The sequence below is a fragment of the Vigna unguiculata genome, chromosome 2 (assembly GCF_037176805.1).
Source record: "Vigna unguiculata cultivar grain cowpea cultivar isolate G323 ecotype 2 chromosome 2, ASM3717680v1, whole genome shotgun sequence".
NCBI lineage: Eukaryota > Viridiplantae > Streptophyta > Magnoliopsida > Fabales > Fabaceae > Vigna > Vigna unguiculata.
In genome coordinates this window covers 22,864,549-22,877,657 of record NC_140793.1, presented here as the reverse complement: position 1 = coordinate 22,877,657, position 13,109 = coordinate 22,864,549, and the positions used below count along the sequence as shown (strand labels likewise).

Sequence of the window (13,109 nt, the reverse complement as noted above, 5' to 3'; positions counted from 1 at the left end):
TACGAATTTGGATTCTTTGCTGATTTTTTGTGTTATTTCTTTACTGTGCCTTCATAATACACTGATTACCACTAATTTTGACGTTTTAAAATATATTAAAAAGATATTTAAAATATTAATACAATATATTTTTAATGTTCAGCAGAGGACAACAGAAAAAAATCTAATAAAGAATCTAGATTCAAGAAATACATGTAGCCTTGATTTGATTAAAAAAAAATGAAGAAAGAGAGAAGAGAAGAAGATGAATGGAGAGAGGGAAACAGCTGCAATGCAACAGACATAAGTTAAGAAAATGAGGAACATTGACTAAGAATTAATGAGAGTGTGATTTGTTGTAATAAATGGAATGAAAAAAAGAAAAAGTGAGTAAAAGAGATAATATAAGTATTGACGAAATTTGATTGGGCAAAAGAAGGAGTCGACGGTGGTAATTGAGAGGATCTTGTGGGACCCAATGCTGGAAATGGCGGTGTTGGGATCAAACATTGTCTTCTTCTCTCAACTATTTGACTATTTGACCAGACACAGGCAATGCCCAAACTTTAATTTTTCATGAATGGTCAAATCTTCTTCTTTCTCTTTTTCCCGCTTCTTCCTCTTAATCACCACACAAACACCAACCTCGTATCCGTAAAGAATAATGATAGAATGACATCCCAAAGTTACCACTTTCATGACCACCTTACGTGGTAGCAGGAATTAGATTTAAATTATTAATTTTTTAATTGAAAAATTAAATTGGCATTAGGAAGCGTTATTTCCCGCACACACGCGTGTAGTCCAGTTGTCACATTTCCCACACAGCAGTCCGCGCATTTGTGTTTTCGTTTTTAAAAAATCCTCCACCGCTCCACCGCTCCATCGCTCCTCCATTTCTCATTTTTCTTTCTCCAAAGCGCCCGCACACACACAGAACCCTCTCCTTGCCTTCTTCCCGCACACACACCGCCCAAATAACCCTTCCCGAATCCCTCTCCCTCTCCCTCTCCCGCTCTGTCTCCACCAACCGTTCGAACCCCTCCTTGCGAGAAACCTTAACCCTCTCCCTCTCCCTCTCCCTCTCCGTCTCCACCAACAGTTCGAGGCAACTTTTTCTGCTGTCGTTGCTCAATCCCCGAACCCCTCCACACTCCCAATTTCATAACCTAACCTATACTTTTCCCAATGTCGACGCTCACCACCGCTGCTCCCACCGCTTATCCTCACCTGCCATTTTCTTGTTCACTCACTCACACACTGATCTTCATCAACACCTCAACCTCCCTTCACTCAAAAATTGGTGGACGTTCTTCAGCAGCAGCAACTTGCAACCCATACACAAGAAACATGTAACCCAGGACATAGGTTTTGGACAAATTAATTGCAAGGTATTTAAATAAATATACTATCCAACATGAATGGTGGGCCCCACTCTGTTCCCCCCTAGGAAGACAAACAATATTTCATTTCTTTCAATAAATTTGCACTTGATACTTGACAACAAAAATTGGTGGAAGTTCTTCAGCAGCAGCAGCTTGCAACCCATACACAAGAAACATGTAACCCAGGACATAGTTTTTGGACAAATTAATTGTAAGGTATTTAAATAAATATACTATCCAACATGAATGGTGGGCCCCACTCTGTTCTCCCCTAGGAAGACAAACAATATTTCATTTCTTTCAATAAATTTGCACTTGATACTTGACAACAAAAATTGGTGGAAGTTCTTCAGCAGCAGCAGCTTGCAACCCATACATAAGAAACATGTAACTCACGACATAGTTTTTGGACAAATTCATTGTAAGGTATTTAAATAAACAGTCACGACATAGTTTTTGGACACATTATCAGAGAGTCCTTCATACCTGTAAGAAAAAATATTAACTCCTTAAAGGGATAGTAAGATACCATAAGAGCTTTTGACGAAAACTTAGCCTAGTTTCGTTGTTTTAGAATCAAGTAATCATGCTCTGCATTACAAGGAAGTATATATCATAAAATTCTTCAAGAAAAAAGTGAAGAAAATTTGTGGAAAGAAAGGACCCAACGGTCATTGTTTTTACACGTTCCTCTCTGCGTAAAGACTCAACCAAAATCTACACAAGAACAATATATGAAGCAATTACCCAACAACAATCAAAAGTGAACCCCACACAATCCACCTCTTACTTAGAAGTTAGAAAACATAGAAAGTAATTGGTTTCATTCACATATACACAATTTGCAACTGCTGTGAACATCTGGCATGAAAGTTAAGATAAAAACATACCAGCCTTTCCAATATTGTTCAGTCTTTTCCAGCTCAGTCCGGTAAAGATAACTGCAACAAATCAGCTTCATACTAATCAAGCATAAAACTAAAAACAAAAGGATATGTAACCAGATGTTTAGAATGCATATAGGAACTGGTGAACAACATTATATTTTGAATTATTCTATCAATGTAATGAAAAGTTAAGAGAAGCATTACTACTCACCATTTCTTTGACTCATCATATTTTAATGTGGGAGGGATGGATACACGAGCAGAATCAATATTTCTTACAGACCCCGCCCTGACACTCCATTCAATCTGAACAGAAGCAATTTCAACTGACGTCAAATTCACCAGAATAAATGAAACAACAGTGAGCCTTCACTTAAACCTAGAGCTTCTGCAGGTTTTATAACATAGCCACATGATATGACATGGAAAAAAAATGCCTCCAAAGGAAAATCTCAATTGATGTTTTAGTACTGATGGTGCCATTGGCCGGTGAATGACAGAGGCAGATCAATTAAATTAAAAGTTTAAATACGATTTTGATCCCTCTATTTTGTTCAAGTTTCAATTTAAGTCCTCCCATTTTTAAATAGATATTTAGTCCCCCTCTTTTAAAAAAAAATCCACAATTGTAGACCAATCTTCAATTTTGTCTACACTTATTTTTTGTATTTCTTAATTTTAATTAGTTAAATATTTTTTTGGACCTTAAATGAATATGTTAGGTCTAGGATTCAATCGGACCATAATAAAAGAAATCAAACACAAACAAAATTGTGGACTGAACCAAAATTCTGGATTTCCTAAAATAGGACCAAATCTCAATTTTAAAATGGAAAACGGGAGAGGCTGAAAGTGAAGATTAAACAAAATAGGGGGGCCAAAATTATATTTAAGCCCAAAACAAAAATAAACCACTGGGCATGTACAAATATAATAATGTATGTTAGCAAACTTAAGCTATGGCTTATAACAATCGAAAGGTACTCATTCTATGTTTCCATACATTATTTTTTTTTTCACGTTCAAGACCTCCCTCGATTAAATACTTTTAGTGTTCTTGGTTCTTGGCTCCACGAACTTTGTGCACTAACAAATAATTTCTCGTGCCATGAAGCTTGTAAATTAGTGGGTCGGTTTAGAGGTTGATAATTTGCACCAGTGCCTCTTATTCAAAAACAATGATTACGTTATAACTTTGTTAGATATTTCAACAAAAAAAAATAAATCAGTTTTAAAAACCAATTTCAAGTGCATTTCTAACCAAAACTCAATATTCAAGAGGAATATGATAAACTGGGATTGGGATGACATTCAAAAATAATTTTTAAAGACTGCTTTAATAATGACAACAAAAAGAAAATAAAAAAGATCAAAATCAGAAACAGTAGACACAACAGATAACACAAAACTTGAAACACAAATGAAAGAAGGTATAGAGCAGGGCTCACAGCTTTTTCAATGCTTGAAAAATGTTGCATCCTGTTTGATAGAATTTTCTGCATATGAATGAGTGAAGCCATAGCTGTTCCCTGAAATTGTTGAGACAATCAACATTTTTGTTCCAATGACGAAAAAAGTAATCACAAAAGTAATGCGGCAACTAACTACAGAAGCCAACCTCTACAACATCCACGACAACCAACCCAGCCAAGGTGGACAATGATTTTCTTGCAGCAACATGCACAACAATTGATCCTCCCATGCTTTAATAATGAAACAAATTTAATAACCGATAATAACAATAATATACAACGAAGTTAAATGTAATTTATACAAGTGGAAAATTGGTCATGCTCAGTACACCAAACATATTCATAGGAATAAAATTCAGAAAAGAAAATAAGTGAAAAATAAAGACAAGTGGTGCAGACACAAACAAAAATAGAAAAAGAAACACAAATATCTGCAAGAGTAAATGCAGATGTGAAATTAAAGCGGTAATACATAACAGTTATACAGAATATCCTTGCAGCGGCTTATCAATCTCATACAAAGAAATCATAACATTTGTAGACATGCCACATTACAATTTTATAGCAGATGCATTATGCTAATGAGTTATGAAGCACAATACACAGTGATTGAAGGATGATAACTCTAGTCAGATGTAGTAAAGCTGTGGTGAAGAGGCAGGTAGCAAATATCAGGGAAAAATGCTTTGATCTTTGAGACTAATGGGTTTCATGTATCAAACGAAGTACATAAAGTTCTTCTTTTAGCAACTTAGTAGCATATGACTTGGTCTATTTAGAGCTTAAAAAGCTACTTCAGATTGAAGTTATAGCTGTTTCATAATCCTATGATTTTTTAAGCATAAAAATTACTTCAAGTTGAAGTTTCTTTTATAGAGTGTTCTTGGGTGTTTGGAGTTGAAATGAAGAAACAAAAGGAGAAGTAGAAACTGAAATGCCCTTAAAAGACTCTGAACTTATAAAAGGAAAAAATACTTCAAACTTATGAAAGGTTAACAATCATCATCTAACGAAGGCAGTGATAGAAGGATAATCACAGTTGACTTATATAGATATATTTAAATATATTTTCTGGCACATTTAAGCTGGAAAAGAATCCATATTACTTCTAGAGACTAACATGCTTAACCAAGATAAAAGTGTCAAAATCGGAACATTATTAATTGATGTCTTTGACAGTTGACTTCATGTATTAAAGCCTCTATAACAAAAATCCAAGAAAATTAATTTAAGAAACAAAATCACCTGTGACCAACAAGAATCATTGCTGGAGGAGAGTTGCCATATAATTCCTTTATAACAGCAAATACATCGTTGCACATAGTCTGCACAAGAAGATGATCACCTCTACAAGTACATGAGTGGTAAGATATCCAATTTAGTTCATTTACTACTTTTTACCTCAACAGATAAGTCAATATCATTTTCTGTTGATGATTTCCCATGGCCTCTCAAGTCCATAGCCACTACCCTAGCTTTCTCCTTAATTTTACTTGCTGAGACAGCAAACGAAAACCTGTGGAAATATAATGAGAAGACTTTCATCAGGTTGTAAAGTTATGGATAATTTCAAAATAAAATGTTAATAAATGACATGTTTCTGAATTAGCATGTTCTAACATCTAGAGACTTTTCCCCATTAGGTAAGATCAGCTAGAGAAATTGTGCTACACCATAAATTTGTTTCATAAATGGAAAGATAGAACATTATTTCAAAATCCCTCTAATGATTTGACCACAATTTTCTTCAGTCTCCCTCTACCTGCAACAATTTGACTCTATTCTATTTGATTCACCCTTCTTACTTACTCGTGCTCCAATGAAACTTCTCTAAACATGCCTAGACATTCTAAGACAAGACACTACCTTTTCTACTATGGATTCTATCCCTACTTTCTCCAATGATTGTACTAATAGTTCTATTCAGTCTTGTGTGCTCCCTCATTCGTAGGAACATTTTCAATTCTAAAGCATTAAGCTTACCTTATTGTTGCCTCTACCACCCAACACACTATCTCATAGTTTGCATTCAGGCCATCTAACTGTGCAGTAAAATTTTACTGTACGAAGAGAAACACTTATAAATATGATATACTTTATGTGCACACGCTTACATTTCCATATACTCCAATAAGAAAAGGAAAATAAAAAGGTAGGTTCCAACTTCACTAATAAGGTGAGGTTTGCACTCACTTACATGTTATAATTTGATCACATCTCTAGTAAATATAAGATCTCCAACACAACCGCTCACGCTGCGAATTGGATATCTCGTGCATAGAACTGGATGTTTGTAGGTAACTTGAGGCAGGTGGCATGATAGGTCCAAGTATACTTATTAGGATAGGTTCTTATACCATTTTAAAAAGTGTTGTTTAAGTCTAGAACAACCTTACACCCACTATAATTTGGCCATACATCTTATCAATGTGAATCTCCAACAGGTACCACGTCATAAACAACCTATACGTTAACGCTCAAACTAAAGCTTTTGAGGTAAATTATGACAAGATGTTATTTACAAAATTTTATTGACTTTAACTCCCCCAAGGTAAATGGTTCAAGAAATAATCCTTTATTGGTTGCTTCATTAGAAAAGGCTTCAAGTTTTGGTAAAGCTATATTACTAAAGACTAAGCTGAAAAACAATCATTAAAAATACCCTTCACAGTAGCCTAAAAGAACATACTAATTCCATCTAACATGAGAACTTCAATAACACCAAACTATGTACTCTTTCGAAAGTGAAATTAGTTCCACATGTAATAGACAACAGTCAGTCGTTTAAGTGAATGGATAAAACTAGGGATAAAGAACAATGAAGACAGTACATCACGTATAGACTTTCCCTCTTTAGTGTCAAAGCCTCAAAAACCACTGAAAATAACTGCTCCAAATTTAGAGCACAAACCCAAGAATTACCAAAATTTTCAAATAATGTACTCCAAATTCAGGCTAATAAATTTTAGTAGTTACTGAAAAGCTCCCAATGCAAAAGGTGAATGGGTGATTGATTATGAAATAGAAACATACTTAGTGCACATATTAGGAGAAATTATTAACATTCATTACCACAATTAACCATAAAATTCATTATGTAAGTGGCGGGCTTCCTTCTAAAACCTTATACACACACAAATACACATACACACACATATATATGCATGTGTCCAAGGTCACACATTTCTCCGCAATATTGATTTCTCAAGTTATTCTATCTAATTGTTACGATTCACAATCTTATGCAAACATGTTAAAATTAACTACAGGCATTGGACAAGCACAGATTAAACTCCCTTCATTGCTTAGCAGAAGCAAAGACACCACCAGCACATGGCCACATGCATCATGAAATTACACAACTATATTTCAATTTATGTATCAAAGTACAGAGCATTAGTCCATTGAGCGAGACTTAGACAATGTATTCTTAGAACAATGTGTGAACATTTAATTTTCCTACAATATCAAGAAATTTCAAATATTAACCAAAAAGTTAGCACACTCCACTACCAACGGTCTGAAGAGGAAATTTAGAGGTAGGCAACAGTAAATTCAACAATACTTCGTGGACCATTGATAGTAACTATAAATTAAGAGAAGCATCAATGAATAAGACACATTAGCACCAATCGTACCCGGAATAACCACCCCCGTGTAAACAGAATACAACGGGACCTTCAGTTCCTGCCGTGTAAATATGAAACACCTGAACAAATGGGAAAAAAACAACAGAGAAAAATTCATCTTATCGGATTACAGAAAGCGGTCACAGAATAGAGCATGATTTAGATTCGCAGACTAACATCGTTAGATGCGGGAATCGTAACATCGTCTTCTTTGTCAAAATACTGGGACCAATCTAGAGGCGCGTATTTTTCTGAAGAGCTCCTACAGTAAACAACAGTTAAAAGTTAAAACGGAAAGCGATGGTGAACACCGTCATTCACATGCAGATGCCAATAACGATTCCGTTGAGAAGTGAAGAAGTGAAAATAAGAAGATCGCCAGAAGCTTACTTAGTCGGTGGGCGTTGAGGAACGGAAGCGAAAGCAGAATCGGGTTGAGTTTGCTGTTGTGAATGCTCCTCCGTCGCATTTTCTGGAAGCGAAGCCATATGAGAAGAAGAAGAAGAAGAATCCATAGCTCTTCGTCTTCCTATGTCGATCTCCAATGTTCAATCACACTTTCGCAGAATCAGACCAGAACTGAATTGTAAATAAAAACTTAAATCTGAATTGAATAAATGTTTTCATAAAAAAAATCTAAAGAACAAGAAAGCAAAATACATTAACGAGAATTGGTCAGTGAATACACTCGATGAACAAGAAAGCGACACTGTTTCGTCGAATCGCAGTGCACTTTTTGTATGCAATATGATGCTTTAGTTCTTGGATGATTACGGGTTGTGATAAAAACTCTCCGATCGTATTAAAGAAATTAAAGAAAATGAATACAATATAATGAGTTCTAACACAACTCCAAACACTCTTTTGAACTTGTTAATTTTTAGTAGGCTTAAAGACCTTTTTCATCTTTATTTTTATAGTGTTTAATGTGGAATGGTCATCATATTTTACAGAATGTTTAAAATTATTTTCATTTTCGCAATTCATGTTTTGTTTAGTCTTTTTTTATGACGCCATTTAAATTAGTAAACAGAACCTTATACAGGTGGCACTAGTATTATGTTGTATTGGAGTGTGTTAACATTAACTTTTCAATTTGGGGAAAATTTTGCAATTAGGGTTTGAGTTGGATTGCAGTTGTGCTTTTTATTGTTGGAGGCGATTTCTTCGTCTTCGTCTTTCTTAAGCTCTTTATTTCAATAAGTGGGTTTAGAATTTTCTGGGTTATGTTTGCTTGTGGGTTAGGGTTATCGTAATTCTATTATGGGTTTGTTTGTGTTTGGATTATTGTGATGTTCTGCATGGTTTCTAAATTATCACACATGTATATTGTAACACACCTCAATGCAACGTAATACAAACATTTGTCACTTGTACAATGCTCCGTTACTGATTTAAACGGCGTCACAGAAAATGACCAAATAAAACACGAATTGCGAGAATGATGATCATTTTCAAAAAATGATGACCATTTTAAACATTCTGTTGTCAAAATGAGGATCATCCGCAACAAACACTTCCAAAATGAGAACGAAAAAGATATTTAAACATTTTTATTATAACTAAGATATTAAATTTGAATTATAAAAATCTAAAATTGAAAACACGGAAGAACGACCTAGAATCACCGTGGTGTTTTGTTTTTACCTTTTCTTCGGGAAGTGCAATAATGTATACTTTTGTTTCTTTATTTACACTTATTTAATATTATTCAAATTACACTTTTATTTTCAAAATATAAAATAGTTTAGGAATAAGGTTAAATATGTTTTTGATCCCTCAAGTTTCACTAAATTTTGGAATTAGTTTGTTTTCGGAACTTTATATCAATTTAGTCATACATATTTTGAAATGCGTGAATTTAGTCTTTTATATCAAATTTTGTTAAGTTTATTTGACTTTTTTAAAACGCATTTTATGATAATAATTGAGTTAACGTTGAAATGAAGATGTGTCAAACAATGTAAACAATTCAGATATTATCATGAAATGCGTTTGGAAAGTCAATAAACTTAACACAATTCAGTTAAAAGAATTAAATTCACGTATTTTTAAAAATAAATAACTAAATTAGTTAAAAGTTCTAAAAACTCATTTTAAATTTCAATTAAACCTAGGAAAAATTACATAAAAAAGTAAATATATTAGGTTTATTTAGGTGTAGAAAAAAATATTTGATGTACATGTATTATCTATATCTATATATTGAGCATTTCCTTCATATTTTTATTTTTAATTTTACATTTGAATACTGTTATTTAAAATTTAATTATAGTTTTAAATTGAAATAACTATGTTATCATTTTATTTTTTTAAATCATTATTTAAATTTAATTATCTATAATTAGAAAGTAGGACACACACACACGTGTGTTTCCACTGATTTCCCCTGGTAAAAAAAAAAAATACATCTGACCATATATGCCTAGTAATTTTACGCATTAAGGTCACTTTATCATAAATTTCTCTAGTGTCAGATTTTTTCTCATCTCAGTGCCTATGGTGAAAAGGTGAATGAAGATTTACACTGTTTAATTTTTTATTTCTTATAACATTTTAGTGTGTTTGTGTACTTTAGGGTTTGATTAAGATAAACGTATTACCAAACTCTTAAAGTCCATTAAATTCACGAGTTTAAGTTGTAAGTAGGATTAAATTAAAAAATAAAATAAAAATTTGGTTCCAGCTGAAATCAGGATTGAACATTTGACTTATGTGATAGTAAGTTTGGTTGGCTCGTCAAGTGTATTAAAATAATTTAAAAAGAAACACCTTAATGCAACTTTACCACAGTTTAACATGACAAAAACACATGGCTGATGAGGAAAAATGCATAATTTATAGGCTTATGTTTTTAAAACATAACGAACTAAACATGGGTGAGGAAAATATACACAATTTATAGGTTGATGTTTTTTATTCCATTTTTTTTCTTTCAAAATTAAAATTCTCAATCAATTAACGATTTTTTTTCTCAGATACAGTCCCTTTTATTTAAAAAGGAATATATATATTCTTGTTGTTTGTATTTTATGTTTTTGTTAGTTATAATCGTACATAGGATATCACACATATAATATAAATAACAAGACAAATTTATCCTATATAATTCGGTACAAATATCAATATACAAGCTAGTTTTTGTGTAATTGTGTTATATTTAAAATTTACTCCTTAATATAATATTAGATTTATTGGTTAAAGTCTATCCTAACTAGATTTATTTGTTAAAAATATCATATTATTATTCTATTACTCATCAATATTTAGTTCGATATATATATATATATATATATATATATATATATATATATATATATATATATATATATATATATATATATATATGATATTTAATATTTAAAATTACTTTACAAATAATATTTTATATGTATATATTGTCATATGTTATGTGTGTTATATGATGATTTATTTGTCTTAATTATTGTAGTAATTTGAATTTGGTTATATTATGTTAACGTCTTTTATAAATTTAAAAACTTTTAATTAAGTTTCTAACAAATTTAAAAACTTTCAATTAAATTCATGATAAATTTAGAAATTTTCAATAGAGTATCCAATAAATTTAGAAACCTTTAATTAAGTCCATGATAAATTTAAAAAATTTCAATTAAGTTTTATGTAAATTTATAAACTTTAAACAAACTCTCACCTAAATTTAGAAACTTTTAATTAAATTCCTTATAAATCCAGAAACTTTCAATTAGGTCCAGATAATTTTAGAAACTTCCAACTATGTTCCAAATCAAATTAGAAACTTCGAATTAGATTCCAGCTAAATTTAGAAACTTAAAAATTAGGTCTCTGATAAATTTATAAACTTTGCAATTAGGTCTATGGTAAATTTAGAAACTTTGTAATTAAAGGTCACTTATAAATTAAAAAACTTTGCAATTACGTGTCCTGGATAAATTTAGAAACTTTTCAACTAGGTCTCTGATAAATTTAAAAACTTTGTAATTAGGTCCTTCATAAAAAATTTGCAATTAGGTCTTTGATAAATTTAAAAACATTGCAATTATGTCCTTATACATTTTAAAACTTTGCAACTAGGTCTCTAATAAATTCAATTACTTTGTAATTAGGTCTTTGATAAATTTTAAAACTTTGTAACTAGTTCTTCAATAAATTTAAAAACTTTGCAATAAGGTGTCTGATAAATTTAAAAACTATGCACTGAGGTCACTCATAAATTTATAATTTTTTAATTAAGTCATTGATAAATTTAAAAAATTTCAATAAGATCCCTAATAAATTTATAAATTTTCAATTAGATATACAATAAATATATAATTTTTTAACTAGGTATCTAATAAATTTAGAAACTTTCAATTAGGTCCCAAATACTTAAACTTTCAATTAGGTTCCTGATAAATTTATCAGCATTCAATGACTGATAAATTTAGAAACATTCAGTTAAGTCCTTGATTTATAAATTTTTCAATCAGGTCCCAGATAAATTTAAAAATTTTACAATTATATCCTTGATAAATGTAGAAACTTTGCAGGTAGATCCCTGATAAATTTAAGAACTTTGTAGGTAAGTCCCTCGTAAATTTAAAAATTTTGTAAGTAGGTCCCTCATAACATTAAAAACATTGTTGGTACTCCCTCATAACTCCAAGAACTTTGCAGGTAAGTCCATGATAAATTTAAACAATTTGTATATAGGTCCTTGTTAAATTCACAAAACTTTGCACGTAGCTCCTTGATAAATTGAAAAAATTTGTAGGTAGATCCCTAAGAAATTGAAAAAAATTGCAAGTAGGTCCTTGATAAATTTAAAAACTTTGCAGGTAGGTCCCTAATAAATTTAAAAACTTTATGGATAGGTCCCTCATTAAAAAATTTGAAATCAGGTCTTAGATAAATCTATAAACTTTCCAATTAGGTCCCAGATAAATTTAGAAACTTTGCAATTAGGTCCCTCACAAATTTAGAAACTTTACAATTAGGTCCTTGTTAAATTTAGAAACTTTGAAGGTTTGTTCCTGATAAATTTAAGAACATTGCAAGTAAGTCCCTAATAAATTTAAAAAATTTAGAGGTGTATGTCTCATAACTAAACTTTGAAAACTTTGCAGGTGGTCCCTCATAACTCTAAAACTTTGCAGGTAAGTTCATGATAAATTTAAACAATTTGCAGATGGGTCCTTACTAAATTTAAAAACTTTGTAGGTAAGTCCTTGATAAATTAAAAAAAAATTGCAGGTAGATCCCTAAGAAATTTAAAAAATTTGCAAGTAGGTCCCTGATAAATTTAAAATTTTGCAGGTAGGTCCCTGATAAATTTAAAAAGTTTGCAAATAGGTCCCTGATTAAAATTTTTGAAATTAGGTCCTAGATAAATCTATAAACTTTCCAATTAGGTCCCAAATAAATTTAGAAACTTTGCAATTAGGTCCCTGACAAATTTAAAAACTTTGCAATTAAGTCCCTAATAATTTTAGAAACTTTGTTGGTAGGTCCCTGATAAATTTAGGAACATTGCAGGCAAGTCCCTAATAAATTTAAAAATTTTGCAGGTGGGTCTCTCAAAACATTAAAAATGATAAATTTAAATAATTTGTTGATGGGTCTTTGCTAAATTTAAAAACTTTGCAGGTAGGTCCTTGATAAATTAAAAAAATTTGCAGGTAGATCCCTAAGAAATTTTAAAAATTTGCAAGTAGGTCCCTAATAAATTTAAAAACTTTGCAAGTAGGTCCCTAATAAATTTCAAAACTTTGTGGATAG

At 31.4% G+C, this 13,109-nt stretch overlaps 1 protein-coding gene across 3 annotated transcripts; it reads right to left on the bottom strand.

The window, feature by feature from the left end:
• Positions 1-1,348: 1,348 nt before the first annotated feature.
• On the bottom strand, positions 1,349-8,208 carry LOC114173666 (uncharacterized). 3 transcript variants are annotated; one of them, XM_085669881.1, is made up of 11 exons: positions 8,013-8,208; positions 7,743-7,931; positions 7,530-7,614; positions 7,362-7,432; positions 5,125-5,239; positions 4,969-5,048; positions 3,870-3,954; positions 3,700-3,780; positions 2,463-2,557; positions 2,255-2,305; positions 1,349-1,955 (listed from the first exon to the last, which is right to left on the bottom strand). In XM_085669881.1, coding segments are annotated over exons 2-11 (789 nt in total). In that variant the 5' UTR covers positions 7,868-7,931; positions 8,013-8,208; the 3' UTR covers positions 1,349-1,954. The 3 variants fall into 3 exon arrangements, with proteins under 3 accessions (XP_085526007.1, XP_085526006.1, XP_085526008.1); XM_085669880.1 differs by having other exon boundaries at positions 1,349-1,850; positions 8,013-8,206; XM_085669882.1 differs by lacking the exon at positions 1,349-1,955 and adding an exon at positions 1,961-2,081.
• Between the last annotated feature and the right edge of the window lie 4,901 nt (positions 8,209-13,109).

What these genes read in the sequence shown, in the direction of transcription:
- LOC114173666 (XM_085669880.1), bottom strand. Translation starts at nt 7,867, where the DNA reads ATGGATTCTTCTTCTTCTTCTTCTCATATGGCTTCGCTTCCAGAAAAT. An exon ending in CCTCAACGCCCACCGACTAA is followed by an intron (nt 7,615 to 7,742) that starts GTAAGCTTCTGG and finishes TGTTTACTGTAG; the next exon opens with GAGCTCTTCAGAAAAATACG. An exon ending in TTGTCGTGGATGTTGTAGAG is followed by an intron (nt 3,781 to 3,869) that starts GTTGGCTTCTGT and finishes CAACAATTTCAG; the next exon opens with GGAACAGCTATGGCTTCACT.